The sequence below is a fragment of the Trichomycterus rosablanca genome, chromosome 16, assembly GCF_030014385.1.
Source record: "Trichomycterus rosablanca isolate fTriRos1 chromosome 16, fTriRos1.hap1, whole genome shotgun sequence".
Classification (NCBI taxonomy): domain Eukaryota; kingdom Metazoa; phylum Chordata; class Actinopteri; order Siluriformes; family Trichomycteridae; genus Trichomycterus; species Trichomycterus rosablanca.
The window spans coordinates 22,229,442-22,249,633 of NC_086003.1; the positions used below are offsets into that span (position 1 = coordinate 22,229,442).

General features: G+C 39.6%; 2 protein-coding genes across 2 annotated transcripts; one reads left to right on the top strand and one right to left on the bottom strand.

The window, feature by feature from the left end:
- Positions 1–2,287: 2,287 nt before the first annotated feature.
- On the bottom strand, positions 2,288–7,579 carry hif1al2 (hypoxia inducible factor 1 subunit alpha, like 2). Its single transcript, XM_063011765.1, has 12 exons — positions 7,438–7,579; positions 6,271–6,512; positions 6,047–6,180; positions 5,524–5,608; positions 5,345–5,421; positions 5,042–5,217; positions 4,396–4,502; positions 3,188–3,335; positions 2,914–3,086; positions 2,769–2,827; positions 2,457–2,699; positions 2,288–2,364 (listed from the first exon to the last, which is right to left on the bottom strand). Exons 1-12 carry the CDS (start codon positions 7,539–7,541, stop codon positions 2,353–2,355), a joined length of 1,560 nt encoding a protein of 519 aa, XP_062867835.1. The 5' UTR covers positions 7,542–7,579; the 3' UTR covers positions 2,288–2,352.
- Positions 7,580–9,035: 1,456 nt separating this feature from the next.
- On the top strand, positions 9,036–20,153 carry dpp3 (dipeptidyl-peptidase 3). The gene is made up of 18 exons (XM_063011168.1): positions 9,036–9,080; positions 12,416–12,730; positions 12,833–12,922; positions 13,060–13,197; positions 13,291–13,365; positions 13,564–13,654; positions 14,211–14,341; positions 14,420–14,550; positions 14,676–14,734; positions 15,740–15,934; positions 16,560–16,672; positions 16,863–16,955; positions 17,525–17,587; positions 17,678–17,802; positions 17,893–18,016; positions 18,451–18,630; positions 19,146–19,308; positions 19,388–20,153. The coding sequence occupies exons 2-18, from the start codon at positions 12,461–12,463 to the stop codon at positions 19,528–19,530; spliced, it is 2,184 nt and encodes a 727-aa protein (XP_062867238.1). The 5' UTR covers positions 9,036–9,080; positions 12,416–12,460; the 3' UTR covers positions 19,531–20,153.
- Positions 20,154–20,192: the final 39 nt, after the last annotated feature.

Sequence of the window (20,192 nt, forward strand, 5' to 3'; positions counted from 1 at the left end):
GCTAATACCGTTACACTATATACACCGATCAGCCATAACATTAAAACCACCTCCTAGTTTCTACACTCACTGTCCATTTTATCAGCTCCACTTACCATATAGAAGCACTTTGTAGTTCTACAATTAATGACTTTAGTCTATCTGTTTCTCTGCATGCTTTGTTCACCCCCTTTCATGCTGTTCTTCAATGGTCAGGACCCCCACAGAGTAGGTATTTTTTGGGTGGTGGGTCATTTTCAGCACATTTTTAAACACATCACTGTCACTAATGGACTGAGAATAGTCCACCAACCAAAAATATATCCAGCCAACAGTGCCCCATGGCCAGCGTCCTATGACCACTGATGAAGGTCTAGATGATGACCAACTCAAACAGCAGCAATAGATGAGTGATCATCTCTGACTTTACATCTACAAGGTGAACCAACTAGGTAGAGTGGACAGTGAGTGGACACGGTATTTAAAAACTCCAGCAGCGCTGCTGTGTCTGATCCACTCAGTACCATGTCATGCAGTGCTGAGAATCATCCACCACCTAATTAATACCTACAAATAAATGGATTACAGTCAGTAATTGTAGAACTTCAAAGCGCTTCTATATGGTAACTGGAGCTGATAAAATGGACAGTGAGTGTAGAAACAAGGAGGTGATCATAATGGTATGCCTTATTTTTTTTGTATATACAGTATATATATATATATATATATATATATATATTTATATATCAGGCATAACATTATGATCACCTTGTTTCTATATATCTTTCCACATTTCTTACTTTAAAATCACATACACAGGTAAAATTAAAAAGCAAATACAATTATATCCCAGCAACAGGGTGGATCATGGATTTGATCTTTACTTGTATCACTATGAGGAATATACTGTATGTTTGCCACATGTGTAAGCAAGATTTTCTCCGGGTAATCTGGTATTCTCCCATATCTCTAAAGCATGCAGATTTTTTGGTTCCTCCAAAAAAAAAAAAAAAAAAAAAAAAGTGTGAGTGATTGATCCTGGGTAGGATGAAGTGGTTAGTACACTTGGTCCCCACATCCCAAGCCATCAGTTATAAGGGGACCCTAATAAACCCTATTTTACCATGTAATTGGTGCAGAAGCATTCTCAGCATGTCAGTGGCTGGCAGTAGTAACACAGTAGGGTGTGTTGTACTGGTGTATTAGGTGCAGCTGAGCTACCACTGCTCCAAAAACCTCAGTGACTGTTTAGAATAATATGTATGGCTTTAAGTGGATGCTTTTTTTATCCAAAGTGACTTACAATCACTGTAAATAAGGGGTAAAGAACCTTGCTCAAGGGCCCAACAATGGTGGACAGTTTTCAGGTACTGTTGATCTAGTGACTAGTCCAGTACTCTAACCCAGTGCCCAAGCTTTTACATTTAGAATTTGTCTTCCCATAAAAGCTCTGTGGTTAAACATCACATACATAAATGTGGATGAAATACAGCACACACAAATCAAGCTGCCTTCAAATGCATTTACACTCCAGGTTTTTACACTGTCCTTCTCAACACCACGATACTCCTGTAGTAACCTGATCCAGTACGTTGGTGAGTTCAGTCCCCTGAAGAAAGTGTGACGTGGGCCCTAGGGGGGCATTTACTTCAGTCCCATCTGCTCAGTACAGGCAGACCAGATGATACAGAGTTTATTTCATCCTTTGTACTTTGACTGGTATGTTGGGGAGATTTCGAAGGGCACCAGGAGAATTTGGCATATTTGAGGGCCAAAGGCACCGGTCCTGGGCTACACTGACGCCAACTGCAGGCTGACCTTTCATCTGCTTCAGACAAAGAAAATGCAGAGAATAAAATACTGATGTATATTTAGCAACATGGTTTAAATGAACAGAATAATTTAATAACAGCTAAATATCTGTATGTATGTATTAAAATTCTTCTTATATTATTATATAAAAATACACAACACATTTGTTAAGGGTCAAGCTAGCATTCTCTACCACTGTGCCACCCAAGCACCTTATTTCTGCACTTTAATAATGAAACCTGAAAATTAAACCTGATATTCAATAATGATCTCACATGTCTACACTAACTGAATTTTACATTTGATGTCTTACCAGAGTTTTTGCAGAGAATGTCGGTGAGATGTTGTGAAATATTAACTGTATGTGTCCTCCTCTTTTGATGGAAGTTGATTAGAGTGGAATACCGCACCTAGTGCCAAAAAACAGGGCCAGTAAGCCAGTGCCCTACTTAGATATTCACTAAGATAAAATACAAATACAAAAATTTTCATATTACTTGTTCTTTTCTTTTTAGTTCATGAGTCCTGTCATGCCACTCTCTCAACAGATAATTCACTGGTTTATTGCTCAGTCTGCATAAAGAGAAAGTCATTACAAAATGAAGTAAAAAAGAATCCAAGAAGTCCAAGAATAAAATGCACCCATGAGGGTATAAAATACGTACAGGGGTGGTAAAAGAAAAACAGCTTTCAGTGTTTTGCAGTAGGGATAAATTGCTTCTAGCTGCTGTTTTTAACAGAGTTGCTTCGTCTGTGTTCTGTAACAACTGTGGCATGTTGAGCTGGAGTCTGTGCATGTCTAACACTGAAGTGTCTGCCAAGCCATCTAATGCAGGAGTTAACAGAAAGTCCTCTTCATGCATGGGGATGTATGGAGCCAGGCTATCTAAATCCAAATCATCCATGTCCTGAACAAAAGAAGCACATTTAGTAAAACATCATTGTTAGTGTTGTTTTTCATGTCGTGTTGGACTCACAAAAGCAGGCGAGTTACATACAGCTGTTTGTTCATTCATACATCCTCTGCCCTCTCCATCTGAAAAAACAGCAACAGATATCGACAGTGAGTTCTCCTTAATCATGGAGCTGATTGATAGAGTCTGATTACATATGATGGTTTACCCTGAGCAGACCATGCATGTTCATCCATAGTGGTTGCCTGACTGATTTCATTCTTTGTGGTTGTATTCACTGGTGCTGGGATGGACTGGAAATGGGGCTGGGGGGAATCACATGGGTTCAGCAGATGCTCTTTCTGTTTCAGTGAGAACACCACATCTGGCAGCTCCACTCCACTACAATGAAACAGAGAGAGAAATAATAACAGCATTGGCTGTAATAGTACACCCAGTGACTGAATACACATTTGCAACTGTGTGAGGATATATATTCCTACCTGAGAATGTAGTTGATGCACACAATGCTCTCGGGTTTTCCTGTGCGAATGTTGTACACGACTGATGCATCTGTCTCCACCCAAACATAGCCACCGCGTTTCTGCAGCAGCCGGTATTTCCCAATGTACACCTGACCTTTTAAAAACACTGCCACAGAGGATAACAACTCTTAACAATAGTTCACCAGTCAAAATAAGAACACTAAAATACCTGCATTAATTGGATAAACACAGAATATAGACACTGCAAGGTAAACTTATTTGTGTATCATAATAACGCTTTACAGAGAAAATAAAACAAGAAATTAATTATTCATTCATTCATTTTGTTATACATTTATCCAATTAGGGTCGTGGGGGGGTGCTGGAGCCTATCGCAGCATTTCAATGGGCGCAAGGCACACAGTAACACCCTGGACAGGACACCAGTCCATCGCAGGGCAGACACACACACACACACACACACACACATTCACCTATAGCGCAACTGAGTGTCTCCATTTACCCTGACTGCATGTTTTTGGACTGTGGGAGGAAACCGGAGCTCCCGGAGGAAACCCACGCTAACACGGGGAGAACATGCAAACTCCGCACAGAAAGGACCCAGACTGCCCCGCCTGGGGATCGAACCCAGGACCTTCTTGCTGTGAGGCGACAGTGCTACCCACTTAGCCACCGTGCCGCCCAACCAGAAATTAATTATTACTAAAATGTTTTGCTTTGTGCTTGATTTGTCCAAGCAGAATTTTATGATGGACATACAGTTCCTCTGCTTTACCAGAATACATCACCAGAACAGGTGGCATGGTGTCATAGCTATTAGACTGGGTGCCACACAGCAACATGGGTCCTGAGAACCTGAAGTCAATTCTGGTCCCCAGTCACTGTCTGTGAGAATTTTTGCTTTGAATTGTTTTATGTATCTGTGTGGACTTCCTACCAACTTTGCTGCTGCAAATATCTCCTAGGTGTGAGTCAGTGAACGTGAGTGTGTATTACTCTGCAATAAATTGGCCTACTCAGGGTGTATTCTTGAATGTTGAATGTTGGCATTTGCTGGTAAAGCTGTGGACCTGCATGTCCTGTGTGTTTATTTTTCAGTCATAAATGCCTGATTTTGTGAAAAACAGGACTGTTAAGAAAACTCAAGAAAATCTAATAATTCTACAAAAAAGGCAGTGCATTTAGGTAAGTGTGCATTAACTCACAGCAGCGATGTGCCTTCAGAATATGCTGGCAATCAGATGGATGACAGTACTGGTACACAGTCTGACCATACAGCTCAATGTCAGTAAATCCAGTCAGTTCCAACACCCTAAAGCAAAGGAAAAGCAAGAATTGTAAAGTAAAGCTTTACACATTAACAATTTTCTTCCACGAGGTGACTGATTGCTTTAATTAATTACAGACACAAGAAATAATTTTATTTTAGCTTTTTATCCAACAAGGCAGATCAAAATAATTTGGGTAAGCTACATCCCAGCAATGAAGGGTGCTCAGGTGGCATGGCAGTCGAATACGCTAGCCCACTACCACTGAGATCCCAGCCCTAGCCTAGCCATTGGGAGGTGCACTTCTCAGCCTGGATAAAAGTTAGGAGGATTGTGTCAGGAAAGGCATCTAGCATGAAAACTGTACCAAATTATGGAAAAATTACACCCCCTAGGACTCTACAAGCTATACTGGCCTCTTTAGTTCTTAGTTTTACATCCACCAGATTTGGTGCTCAAACCAAAACTAATTTAGCTGGCTTATTTTACTTGAAAAAGCATGAAACCATTTCAGGCCCAGCACCAGTGAAAAAAGGTTTAAAGTAAATAACTGTGTCTTAAGTATAAAAGCTAAAATATGTACCCAGAGTGGCAGTAGGTAAACTTCATGTCTGGACCATGAATGCTCAGAAATGTTTTGACATTCTGATAAGCATCCACCTCAATGACTTCCTGCACAGGTAGTGATCTGCACAGAAGCAGCAGATAGCTGGAGCCTGGTGTCGAGGAGGACTTTTTAACTCCAGTGCAGTGATATACCTGTGGACAAAAAGATGTCTCATTCACAAATGAAAGTGCAGCAAGTTAAGGTGGATGGTATAAATTAATTACAAATAATACCACTTTAATTACTTTCTGTATATAATATTCAGATAAAAAGTCTTACCTTCCAGGGAGTCATCATGTTCTTGACTGCCCCTTTGATTCGGAGGAAAACCTCACACTTCTGCTGTCCTTGAGTCTCTAAGGTTATAAAACAATTATGTTGGGACCACCAGCTCACTCAGGTTATATTTCATTGTTGATTGTTGTAACTTATATGATAACTAAATGATTTGTGCATACTTAGTAGCCTTGTGAGTATTTCTTTAATCTCCTTGTGGTCACAAGGGTGCATGAAATCGAATAAACTCCGGCCGATCAAATTCGTCTGAAATAGAAAAACAAGTGCGTTTAAACATGAGGCACATTTATGGCTCTAGTGGTTACAAGATGAACCACTACAGCAGACTGAGTTTTCCTTAACAGCCACTGTATCATAATTTGCATTTAACCAAGGAGTCTGGCATGTCTTTATTATAAAGCCGTAAAGATTAGGGTAGAATAAAGGGCTATTGGGTGCATGTCTATTCTTGAACTTGTCATGTTAAACCAACTTGTACCAACTAGTAAATAAAACCAATCCAGCTCAGCTATGGTTCAACAGTTCAGAATGTTTCAACATTTCTGTTCCCATAAGAACATTTCTTTGCTCAGGTGTGTGAGTGTGTCTAAAAGACCTGAACTCAATAATAGTGAGGGAACTCCACATACTTTTGACCATACAAGGTACATTTGTCCATTTAGTGCATTCTGTATTCAAGCTTACCTGGTTAATTCCTATATACGAGATGACGTCCTGCGTTGTGATGATAATCTTGCCACTCAAGGATATTACCAACAGGAATCCTCTAAGTGCATAATCAAGAAACCACTTCTCTTCTTTTGATTCAGCCAGCTCCCCTACAAAAACAAATCAGAATCAGAATCATATAACCTCTGCTTTATGAAGCCAATTATTATTTGGCTAAGCAGCATCGTCTGTATACTGACCCTGGCTTGATAAAGCAAGTTCTGTTTTAGCTGGTACTGTTTTGGAGTTTGGACCATCCAGTAGAGATCTGAGGTGTAGGTAAGCGATGGTGACTCTAATCACTGAAGCTTTATCCAGCTGAGACTCCACATATGGGTCAACGGGCAATAGGGCAGCAATTTCTCTGAACAGCTGGCTTTCCTTCTCCCGTCTGCTGCGAGCTGCCATGCGAGAGCGGGCCTTTTTCCATTCTGGGCACATCCTGCAAGAAAGGTATCCTGAAACCTCAAAACCTCAAGACAACTGGAACGCAGATCATTATTATTTGACTATAGTTTTATTAGACAAAACCATAGGCATTAATAAGGAGTTGCCCTACTTACTCCTTGGAAAGCTTTTTACAAGATTATGGAGTGTGTCTTTGGAAATTTTGAAATTATGAGGACAGGCACTAATGTTTCATTTTATACACCTGTTAGCAATAAAAGAGTGTATAACCTACACTGTATATTAGTAGCCAAGAGTTTGGAAGGGTGTCCATATGTATAATGCACTAATTAAAGTGTTTGGCCATTTGCAACTTGCCAACTCTATTTAATATTGTAATAGAAATAATAACAATAATGTTATTGTTGCTATAATTTAGCAGTTGCATGTACTCCTGCCATGTGTGTCTGAAGGTAAATTTTTTCATTTTTACATTTATAAAAAAGGTGGATGGAACACTTTGTATTTTCAGAAAAGAACAGCTACCATAAGCGTCATTTTCTGTGCGATTGCTTGCTTTGAGACGTCAGAATTGCGTTACTTGGTCTTATCACTCCCACACTGGCCAGTCTGCAGCTTCTGATACAAAGAGCAGTTTTGCTAAGCTGTTTTTACTGCTGTGTTATTGTTAAATACTACTAGTATAATAGTATATCAATATTTTATACATTATACTTATCAATATTTTATATATTATATTGAGTATACCTGTAATTATATTTAGTATACCTGTAAAAATATCCAGCAAACCTTTAATTGTACAAATCCCATTATAATTACAATTGAAATTACTTATTAATACTGTACAAAGACTGTAGATAAACAAAACGTTCAGTAAAGCACCACATAGGAAGTAATGACCATGTGTGTGATAAGCACTGTTCTCAGTTTTCATCTTAATAAGAAAAAGAAATTCTTACCTCTCTTTCTTCTTCTTACTGATAAGTTGTTTGTGGCTTAGTTTTAAATGGAGCTCTTTATCATAATAGTCTGTAATCACTGTTTGTTGTTGATACATTACCATAATGGTTACTGGTTGAGTTTTGAATCTCACAGAAAACTGTCAGTCATGTCCACAGCTGATGGGGCACATACATATGGACACTAGACAACTGGCCAAGAACTTGGTTAACCAGTTCACGCCCCTTTCTTCTGAAGGGTCCTAAAGCCCATTGCCAGACTTGCTCATGACACTAAGCATTCATACACTACACAAATCCTAAAATACAATTAATGGCTAACGTCATATGGACACATGGCCATGAGCTTGTTAGACATCCCAATTCAAAACCATGGACTTTAATATGGAGTTGTTATCCCCTACTCTATTACTTGCCAAATAATGCTTTCCACATTTGCCCATTCTGTCAAAAGAGTACCAGTAAGTTCAGACTATAATGATAAAAAGAAGGCCTAGCTTGGAATACTCCAATTCATCTTAAAATTGTTTTATTGTTTTATATTCTGAGCTCTTTTGTGTGGAACAGAAAAGAGCCTTCCCCAGGCTGTTGTTAGGAAATTGATGTGGCTGAACCCTTGAAGTAATTAAATAATAGAGAATGTCAGTGTATGTGAATATTGTGTCTGTCAATTTTTTTGACAAATTCTTGACAGTAGAATACTGCCATAATGTAAAATGGTAAATAGCGATGCAGCAGACAGCTTCACACATATCATAGAGTGTAAGAGTTTGGCACATTGTCCCTATGTCAGTGTAGGTTTCTCCCAGGTAATTAATTAATCAATCTAGTATCTCCAATTCACCTTACTTGCATGTCTTTGGACTGTGGGAGGAAACCTGAGCTCCCGGAGGAAACCCACACGGACACAGGGAGAACATGCAAACTCCACACTGAAAGGACCCGGACCGCCCCAACTGGGGATCAAACCCAGCACCTTCTTGCTGTGAGGCAACAGTGTGTTCCCCAGTGGTGTATTGAGATGCATTAGAGCAAAACAGGACAAATGCAAAATTGTATCATGCAATGCACCTATCTAAAATGATCTATACCTGTCTGAAATCCTCTTCACCTACAGTATATATCTGTGTATTTACACTCATTTGTATAAAAAATTATACTATATTATATTATATTATATTATATATAACTTTGCGATGCAAATCAGGACATTGTTAAGACAGCTCCAGCATTCTTTCTTAAATTTGATTAACTATTGTAGAAAACTTTTCTCTCAGGGGAAGATTTGTGGTTCTATGAACTTTCTGATTGGAGATTACTAAACCAGTTTATACATATAAATACATACTTTTTGATTATATTTCTAGGTAGAAATTCAAAAAACAAATGTGTGCACATTTTAAGTGGGTAAATACACTGAAAGTATATTAAATGCCACCTAAACTTTATAAATCCCGGACAATAAAACACGTCATGACAGCTAAACCCGCTCCGGTTGTCTTCTCTTTGATGATTGGTTACTACGTTAATCAATCTTAAATTCTCGCACATGATTGGGTGGGAGGCGGAACATTTATTGAATGGAGAGCGGAAGTCTGTAGACAGTGAGCTTGCATTTTGACAGAGTTGGAACCAACGCTAAGGTGGGAATGCGTTAAAATGTATAGAACACATTACACAAGAGCTTTATTTATATAAACTAAATGTTATTTAATATTTAATGTATTAATAAATGTACAGACGGGCTGGGTCGTTCATTAGCGAGGGAATTTAAACAATAGAAGTTATGAAGTGTAGCTAGCTCGGTTAGCTTTTCTCTTCAGTCTTAAGGAAGTGAAAGCAGGACTGAAAGTGTGAGATTTATGTACCAGGGTTCAGTTACAGTGAGGTAGAAATAATATCAGTAGTGTCAAAGCTGTAGAAATCTGATTCTTTACATACATTTGCAAACGACATGTTTATCAGGTCAGCTCTGAGGTTTCAGTCTTTTCTGCAGTTGTACTGCTTTTTCTGTGACAGATCATGGAACACTAGTCTCTTTGCCAAGGAGGAGAAGAATACCCAAACTGTTTTTAATGCTGAGTGGAAATTTGTCTGAATGGATTAATAAATCAAGAACCAAAATAGAACAAAAATGTATCTGCCATGATGTAGATGTCATGGGCAAAACTGTCCACATTCAAGCAGGCTTTTGATCACTATGTGCCTTAAACCTGCTGTGCAATTAAGGTTCAAGAGAGGCTTTATTGTCTTTTTAGCTATATACAAGTACATATTGAAATTAAACAACGTTCCTCCAGGACCAGGGTGCTACACAGGACAAAAGGTGCAAGACAATACAATATGCACAGTGCAGATAAACAACAGTTCAATAAATACATTGCAAGACATTTCTAATCCAAAAAAGTAACTTAGTAAGACAAGACTAGAGACAAATGTAGTGTTGGCCAGTACATGGTACTGAGTAAATGATAAGTGAGGTAAAAACATATTCTGATATATAGTTCACAGTGTAGGGTTTTTATAGCAGCAGAGAAATTAAAGAGTAAGGTATTATCTTGGAAATGATCTTGGAATTGTGTAAAAATGTAAAGTTTTAATTAAGGTCTATGATCTGCTGTACGAGATGTGTTCGGGATCAGTAAAGTATCTATCTATCTATCTATCTATCTATCTATCTATCTATCTATCTATCTATCTATCTATCTATCTATCTATCTATCTACAGTGTATCACAAAAGTGAGTACACCCCTCACATTTCTGCAGATATTTAAGTATATCTTTTCATGGGACAACACTGACAAAATGACACTTTGACACAATGAAAAGTAGTCTGTGTGCAGCTTATATAACAGTGTAAATTTATTCTTCCCTCAAAATAACTCAATATACAGCCATTAATGTCTAAACCACCGGCAACAAAAGTGAGTACACCCCTTAGTGAAAGTTCCTGAAGTGTCAATATTTTGTGTGGCCACCATTATTTCCCAGAACTGCCTTAACTCTCCTGGGCATGGAGTTTACCAGAGCTTCACAGGTTGCCACTGGAATGCTTTTCCACTCCTCCATGACGACATCACGGAGCTGGCGGATATTCGAGACTTTGCGCTCCTCCACCTTCCGCTTGAGGATGCCCCAAAGATGTTCTATTGGGTTTAGGTCTGGAGACATGCTTGGCCAGTCCATCACCTTTACCCTCAGCCTCTTCAATAAAGCAGTGGTCGTCTTAGAGGTGTGTTTGGGGTCATTATCATGCTGGAACACTGCCCTGCGACCCAGTTTCCGGAGGGAGGGGATCATGCTCTGCTTCAGTATTTCACAGTACATATTGGAGTTCATGTGTCCCTCAATGAAATGTAACTCCCCAACACCTGCTGCACTCATGCAGCCCCAGACCATGGCATTCCCACCACCATGCTTGACTGTAGGCATGACACACTTATCTTTGTACTCCTCACCTGATTGCCGCCACACATGCTTGAGACCATCTGAACCAAACAAATTAATCTTGGTCTCATCAGACCATAGGACATGGTTCCAGTAATTGTTGACATGTCTTCAGCAAACTGTTTGCGGGCTCTCTTGTGTAGAGACTTCAGAAGAGGCTTCCTTCTGGGGTGACAGCCATGCAGACCAATTTGATGTAGTGTGCGGCGTATGGTCTGAGCACTGACAGGCTGACCCCCCACCTTTTCAATCTCTGCAGCAATGCTGACAGCACTCCTGCGCCTATCTTTCAAAGACAGCAGTTGGATGTGACGCTGAGCACGTGCACTCAGCTTCTTTGGACGACCAACGCGAGGTCTGTTCTGAGTGGACCCTGCTCTTTTAAAACGCTGGATGATCTTGGCCACTGTGCTGCAGCTCAGTTTCAGGGTGTTGGCAATCTTCTTGTAGCCTTGGCCATCTTCATGTAGCGCAACAATTCGTCTTTTAAGATCCTCAGAGAGTTCTTTGCCATGAGGTGCCATGTTGGAACTTTCAGTGACCAGTATGAGAGAGTGTGAGAGCTGTACTACTAAATTGAACACACCTGCTCTCTATGCACACCTGAGACCTAGTAACACTAACGAGTCACATGACATTTTTGAGGGAAAATGACAAGCAGTGCTCAATTTGGACATTTAGGGGTGTAGTCTCTTAGGGGTGTACTCACTTTTGTTGCCGGTGGTTTAGACATTAATGGCTGTATATTGAGTTATTTTGAGGGAAGAATAAATTTACACTGTTATATAAGCTGCACACAGACTACTTTTCATTGTGTCAAAGTGTCATTTTGTCAGTGTTGTCCCATGAAAAGATATACTTAAATATCTGCAGAAATGTGAGGGGTGTACTCACTTTTGTGATACACTGTATCTATCTATCTATCTATCTATCTATCTATCTATCTATCTATCTATCTATCTATCTATCTATCTATCTATCTATCTATACCTTCCTACCTACCTTTCTAGAAATTAATATTGAAATACTTTGACTCAGCATAAATGGCTGCACTTAAACTACCACTATTTTACAATTTGTATGTGCATAAGTAAGTCACAAGGTGAAATTGACTTTTCTTACTAACAGGGAATTAGGAGATCATGCCAAAAAGTTAAAAGACAATTGTAGGACTTACTACAGCAAATTAAAAACCCAAGTTGCTAAATATTTGTGACTGGCATCCTGTCCAGGGTTTTCCTGTCTTGTGTCCAGTGTATCCCGGTGGATCAGACCTGCCGTGACTCTGACCAGGATAAGCAGTTAACGAAAATGAACAATTTTATTTGCATTGATATGAACCAGTAGCCACAATATTTTACAGCTTTCTGTAGAGTGCGAGTTGCAGCTCATGTAAAGTTATTCTTATGCCATTAGCATGGTCCTGGCTTAAACTGTCATGGTCTTAAAATGCATTTATTTTCAAAAGATCATCTGTGCATTTTGTTGTTATTGTTATTATTATTAAAATCAATCATTTTTTTCACACAGCCCCTTGTGAATTCAGGTTAAAGTGTCAGCAGCTACTCGATCAGGATGGTGGATTCTCAGTACTATCTTCCTAATGATGTCGGGATCTCCGCTCTGGATTGTCGAGAAGCCTTCCGGCTGTTGTCACCTAAAGAGCAGCTCTATGCACATTATCTCTCCCGGGCATCTTGGTATGGTGGTTTGGTGGTTCTACTGCAGACTTCACCGGAGTCTCCTGTTATTTACGTGCTTCTGCAGAAAGTGTTCAGAAAGCACACAGCTGCACAGCTGGAGACGGTGGCAGCTGCAGCAGGGCTGAGCTCAGAGGAGTACCAGGTAAAATGTGACTTGTAGTCATTTTCATAGAATTTGTTTGCCTGCCTGCTTATGCCACACGATTAATTTGTTAATGTTTTTTTATTATATTGAAATTTTTAGGCATTTCTGGTGTATGCTGCTGGCCTTTATGCAAACATGGGAAACTACAAGTCATTTGGTGACACCAAGTTTATTCCCAATTTACCAAAGGTAAAATATTCAAAACGCACTGGAGTTGCATACCTTTCATGACCTTTCTTTTTAAAAGCATTTCCACAAACACATCTGTAAACATTATTTTAGTAATTGCATTCTGTTTTATATTAACTAACTGTGTTTTGTTGCAGGATAAGTTTAAGGCACTGGTGTGGGAGAGCCAGGCTTATAAAGACAGCCCTGCTGAGATCGAGGCTCTGTGGAACAACTGCTCACACCTCCTCTACTCACTGGAAGACAAGCAAAAACAGCTTGGTCTTGGTGACGGTGTAAGTCTCTGACTTTCTAAAAATCTATCACACTTCTGGCTTTTATTAATATTAAACCTTTTTTAATTTAATATGTGTTGTTTTTGTTTTAAGGGAATCACCACATACTTCTCAGGAAACTGCTATTTAGGAGATGCTGAGTTGGCCCAAAAATTCTTAGACTCCAAGGTAAAGTGCTTTGTATCATGTTTTTACTTTGTTTTACTTGAAATTAAGACATGTCTGGATTTCCTTTCTTGTTTTTCACTGGTGTATCATTTGAGCATTAGTGAAAATAGACATAAAGAGGGAAATAGAGATAGGGTTACTTAAAGAGTGTTTGTATAGCAAGTGTATCACTCAAGTTTGTAATGTTATACCTTTCAGAACCTGAGTGCCTACAACACACGCTTGTTCAAGAAGGAGTCAGATGGAAAACGCTGCTATGAGGTGCGCCTTGCTTCTGCAGTCAAAAAGGGTGAGAGAAATTTCAAGCAATAACTCTGCAATTATGTGTATTTAACCCAAATTTCCACATAGCCACACTGGAGTATTTTTTAATCCATTCTGTGTTTACCCTTGGAATGGCAGGTTTGTTTGACAATACATAATACGGTTTGCACTAGCTCACTACCACTGGTATCCACGGTGAGGATGGCTGAGGCCCTGCATTAGATTGGCGCCCTGTCCAAGGTGTGCTACTGCATTGCGCCTAGTGATTCTGGGACACTGAACCACATAAAGTGGTGGTAAACCATGACAATGAAATAACTGAAATAACGAATGTAGATATTTATACTTTATACAGTTAGTACCTATGTCTGCTGGCCAAGTGGATATTGACACCTTAACATAATCTGTTAAGTAGGGAGGGAAATTTTGTACGCTATGATAGTCTTGTAATAAAATGGCATGGTTTCACAGTATGAAAAAAAATTATTCAAAAATACACAAGGAGGTGGGCAAAATTGGTGGGCACCAAAAGAGCAAATGGTATAAGATGATTTCCTAAATATTACTTTTGTATTTTACAGATTGTGCAGTTGAAGGTGAAGCAGAGTGTTGCTGTGGCACATATGATTTTGAAGATGCTGTATTTTCTGTCCAGAGAGGCGACTATGCATTTCTTATGGAGAAAGTTTCCCAAAACCTGGAAAAAGCTAAAGTGAGTTTTTGTTATGCAAACCGTAAGTCTGCACTAGAACAATTTGACTAGTTTACAGTTGACTTTGTTTCTGCACAGGATCATGCCTCTAATGAGAACCAGAGCCGCATGCTTGAGGAGTATACAAAAAGTTTTACCTACGGCTCTGTGGATGCTCACAAAGAAGGCTCCCGATTCTGGATTAAAGACAAAGGACCTATTGTGGAGAGGTGACTGAGTTAATGATTCATGTCTGTTAACTGGTTGTTATTGCCCTTCATTAAATTCATTTTAAATTAGATTACAGTTGTTGAACAAGACATTTTCCTGATTCTTTTTTTTTTTTGCTTGACAGTTACATCGGATTTATTGAAAGCTACAGAGATCCATTCGGTTCAAGGGGCGAGTTTGAAGGTAAGCTTGAAGAGGAATGACGACTATAAAATAGTCCAGTGATAAACTGTCCTCCCACTGTATCATTTTATTGATTACCTGTACTGCAATGTATAACTGACAAACTTTCCCAGACTGCCATGCTCTGTTTGTTAAATTTTTCTCCCACTACTTACTAGTTTAGTGTTAGGACTTTGATGGCCTCAGTTGCCAGCTGTGATCGCTGACAAGATTATATCTCTGGAAAACCAACAGCACTGATAACCAGTAAAGCCACACCCACTGTCTTTCTAAAATCTGCTCTGTTTAATGCTGAAGCAGTTGTTTACAAAAAAAAACATTGGTGTCCAACTTCAGCAAACACCCAACATCTCCAATTAAAATGAAAATTTTAGAAATGTTAGTGTACTGCTTCACGCTGATGGTGCACTACTTGGCTTCAGTGTTAATCCTGGTGTTCATATTTCGCTCTGTTAAGACTTCACCTCCACCTACCTGTAGTAAAAAGTCCCACCCAGGTTTTCTAGACTTTTAATGTCTAGATGTGTTTACAAGATGTTTTGACAAATTACTCAAAAGAATTTAAAGCACTGGTGTACTGATTCACATGTTCACTTCTTTTCTTATGGCTGATGGTGCACTACTTGGCTTCAGTGTTGATCCTGGTGTTCATAATTTGCTCTGTTAAGACCTTAGCCATATTGGGAAATATGAAAGTTTAAAAAACAAAAACAAAAGGAAGTCTGTATAAGATTATTGAAAGTGATACAGCTGAGCTTTATTGTTAGATGACTTCAGTTTGTTTGAGGCATGTGTACTGACAAGCTACCAGTCCATTACTGATTAGCTGCATTGGCTTTAAAACTCCATTGCAAAACAAAGTCTCTAAACTTGCCTTGGTTGAAGGGAATAAAATATAAAATCTTCTTTTTTCTGTCCTAGCTTATCCCCTATCCACATTTTGTTTTAGACAACTCAGGTCACTGCTGAACGTTCCTACATCTTTACATATGCTTCTCTCTTCAGGGTTTGTTGCTGTGGTGAATAAGGCGATGAGTGCCCGCTTTACACAGCTGGTAAGCTCAGCCGAAATTTTGCTGCCTGAGCTGCCCTGGCCTGCAGCCTTTGAAAAGGACCGCTTTCTCAAACCGGATTTCACCTCACTGGATGTTGTTACTTTTGCTGGCAGTGGCATCCCAGCAGGAATTAACATTCCAAACTGTGAGTTTTAACCTTTTTTATGTAGTAAGTGATTGTCTTGTCTTTAAATTTAAAATAACGTACATTTATAAGATGAAAAGTCAAACTGTTTGGCAGACTTTTAATTAGCCCTATGTAGAGAATAGGGTCTCGTCAAGGACTTGACACTGTTTTTCTTTGTGGTAGTCATGTATTTTGGGGGTATTTATTATTACCATTATTAATTATTTCTCAACACTGCTGTTTATGTAAGAGGTACTGACCTGGGTGTCATCAGCCTTACATATGAAGCAAACCCGTTACGGCACATTCGGCCATCTGATGCCCACTGTTGCCCCATAGTGCCTCACCATTACACCAGGGGAGGAATAAACATGCCACTAAATCTAGCCTTTAGATGTCAGTATAGTGCTCCAAGCACACTGCACCTTACAAGAACATTGCTTGATGCTGTAAAAAGTGGGGTCTGTTGTTCTTGTTAAATTCCGACCATTAAAGATAAAGAGAGATCTCAGCATCTCAACATGACCAACAAACATGTAAATTATGAAAGCCCGCAGTGCTGCACAAGTGTTTAGAAGCTCTGTCCTTGTCATCTTTTGTAAAAATAAATTAAGGTCGTGTTCTTAAAGTGTCTCTTTTACAGATGATGATATCAGGCAAACTGAAGGATTTAAGAATGTGTCTCTTGGAAATGTGCTGGCTGTTGCGTACGCAACACAGAAGGACAAGCTCACCTTTCTCGAGGAAAAAGACAAGGTACAGTCATAAAAACTAGATTAACAGTAAATGTGCTGTAATAAAGTAGTGCTGTAATAGACTTTATATATGTCGTCTTAAGTTTGCTATTATTATTCACTAACTGTACAAAACAGTTTCTTGAATCAAATCCATCTAGCACTCAGAACTACCAGGATTTTTTATCTTGCTTGTTCTTGTATACCTACAGGATCTATACATCAAGTGGAAGGGTCCTTCTTTTGAGGTGCAAGTAGGCCTTCATGAACTTCTGGGTCATGGCAGTGGGAAACTCTTCATCCAAGTAAGTTGATGTCCTAGAATAGAGTGTGATCTTATGTGTTTGTGAAATATCACCAGAAAATAGGGAAGTGATGACGGTGAAAATTTACCATGCAAAACAGGGTCTATAAATACATGAAGAAAAGCTTGGTTTAAAGAAATTCCAGTGGTCTGCATGGAGCCCAGACCTACTTCTCCACAGACATACTGTACAGTCTTATGAGAAGCCTTTCTAGAACAGTGGCTGTTCTAGCTGATAAGATCACATAGAGGTCACTCTATTTTAACACTGTTTGATTTTAAATGGGATGTTCAACAAACTCATGTTCAGGTGTTTAACTACTTTTGGCCATATAGTGTATATTTAATCTATTTATAGAAATTTTCAGACTGGATTATCTGATATTTGTAACTGCGTAATAGTAATAATAACAGAAATATTGAAATTATTATTTGTAATATAAGTGAATGCAATAACAATGCAATAATTTGTTTAATTTACACACTACTAAATAAATCACATTTAATTGCTTTTGTAAGCTGCTTTTCCTAGATTAGGGTATGACCTAACCTCATGTATGTGTTTCACAGGATGAAAAAGGAGCATTCAACTTTGATCAGGCTGAAGTCCGTAATCCAGAGACGGGAGAACTGGTAAGTTTAGGGCATTGTCATTATGGCATTTTAACCATGGCACAATACCTTTTAGTTTCAGATTTTCTAAAACATGCTTGCATTTTCTAGATCACCAGCTGGTATAAAGGCAATGAGACCTGGGACAGCAAGTTCTCCACCATTGCTTCCTCATATGAGGAGTGCAGGGCGGAGTGTGTCGGACTCTACCTCTGCCTCAACAGACAGGTGCTCAGGTAAAGCAATACTTTTACTCATTAATCATAAACTAAAGTGTTTTTTAAAAGTGCATCCTAATGTGGGAATGTTGTTGTGGTTGCTTGCAGCATCTTTGGCCATGTAGATGAAGCAGTAGCAGAGGAGGTGGCTTACGTGAACTGGTTGAACATGGTCCGTGCTGGTCTTCTGGGCCTAGAGTTCTACACACCAGAGACCAAGAACTGGAGACAGGTGTGTTACAGCACACTTAGCACCTCACTATCTGTTATTTTCATGATATATGGTCAGTGCAGTTACATAATAAGAAAAGGAAAAAAACAACCACCTCAATATTAAAAAGGCCCCTCAGGTTCACTTCTGTTTAACACTACATCTCACAGCCTCCTGTCAAACTAGACGCATACACTTGCACTACTTGGTAGTAATGTGGCGTATTATTTAGGACCCCTGAAAACCCACTTCTCATTAGCTGAGTTTAAGCTCCACCCACAGCAACTCATCTTTACTAACCAACCTCAATGAAGTCACTATGGACACTTGGTCCAAACAGCGACTTTTCTGAGCCGCATGTTGTGTACTTGATGGGTAATAACAGCCTTTAACTCAAAGAATAAACAAGACAAGTGGAATTTCCTTCCTCATACAAGACTTTGTTTATGTTCTAGGCTCATATGCAGGCTCGCTTTGTGATCCTGCGTGTACTACTAGAAGCAGGAGAGGGGTTAGTGACCTTGACCATGACAACTGGGGCAGATGGCAGGCCCGATGCCCTTATCACACTGGACCGCAATAAGATTCACACAGTGGGCAAGAATGCCATCCAGAAGTTCCTCTGCAGACTGCAGGTAGGTGGCTGCATGAGTTTATGTGTATGATTTACATCCAGGTATTAGACATTTAGTATTCACAATCTGATCTCAATGATTTGTTTTACTTAATTTAATTTAAGAATTGAGAAGGGGTGCTCGAGTGGCAGAGGTGGAACACGCTTGACCACCACTGCTGAGATCTCGAGTTCCAGTCTCAGCTCTGCTATTAACTGGCTGGGTGTCTACACAGACATGATTGGCTATGATTTTGGGTTATTTTTTTTGCTCTCTAAACTTTATTTGTCATATATACATACACACACGTATAGTACAATGAATTTTTTTCCCGCATGTTCCAGCTTGTTTGGAAGCTGGGGTCAGAGCACAGGGTCAGCCATTGTGCAGCGCCCCTGGAGCAGACAGGGCTAAGAGCCTTGCCCAAGGGCCCAACAGTGGTTGCATAGCAGAGCCTGGATTTGAACTGACATCTTGCAATTGATAGCCCAAAGCTCTACCCAAAAAGCTACCACTGTCCCTAACTATTTGTCCAGGTGCACAAGTCCACTGCTGATGTGGAGGGAGGCCGTGCTTTGTATGACCGCTACTCTGCAGTAACTGCTGATGGTGCTCATGATTTTCTCCAACTCCGGGAGACAGTCCTGCTTCGCAAGGAGGCTCGCAAGATGTTTGTCCAGGCAAACACTCAGATTAAAGGTCAGTCCTCCCAGCTTGTCCAACCCTTCTTTCCTAGATGGTTCTTGATTTAAAGGAGTAATAGACTGGTGTGTTTCAGGAGAGGCAGTGGAACTGGAGGAATATGAGGCGAGCGCTGCAGGATTGATCCAGTCCTTCATACAACGCTTTAATGATGATGCTGAGGAGCTGGAGGCTCAGCTGCTAGAAATGGCATCCAGAGACGCCCCCTGCTGGTCATAAGTGCCAAGCTGCAACCTGAATTGAGAGGTACCACCACCACTCTGCAAATTTAAACCAGCTACGAAAAAGACGAAAAAGAAAATGGGGTACTGGGTACCCACTGGGTACCCTGGAAGAGACTTTGGGGGAATGGGCTAAATCAAAGCTGGCCTCTTCAGTTCAGATACACTTAAACAATGCTTAATGTTTCATGTTCTTTTTCTTCACGTAACAAAACTTGATTCTCTGTATAACAGATCTGTATTTAGCAGTGTCAGAAATGCCAGTTTTTAATCTGGATTATGCAATCAGTAATCTGTATTTGAGATGGGACCACAGCCTACGCTTCCCACACAGATGGAATTGTGTAAAGCATAGCTGAAAAAACGGCACTGTGTGGGAGATGTGGGAAAAGTGCTTATATAATCTGAACGTTTACAATTCTTTAGGTATTTAACAAATCTGTTCTACATTATTTATCACTATTTATCCCATAGCCAACTCGTAAAAGTGTGGCTGTAATAAGAAGTTCCCCAAATATGAAGTTATTGTTTAAAGAAATTAAATTTCAGTAAAGTGTTTGTGTACTGTGTATGACTAGACAACAAAAGCATTTCCTGTCGAATTAAAACTCTTTCCAATCTCTTTTTTCTTTTTCTAGCCTTTCTTTAAAGTCAATAATT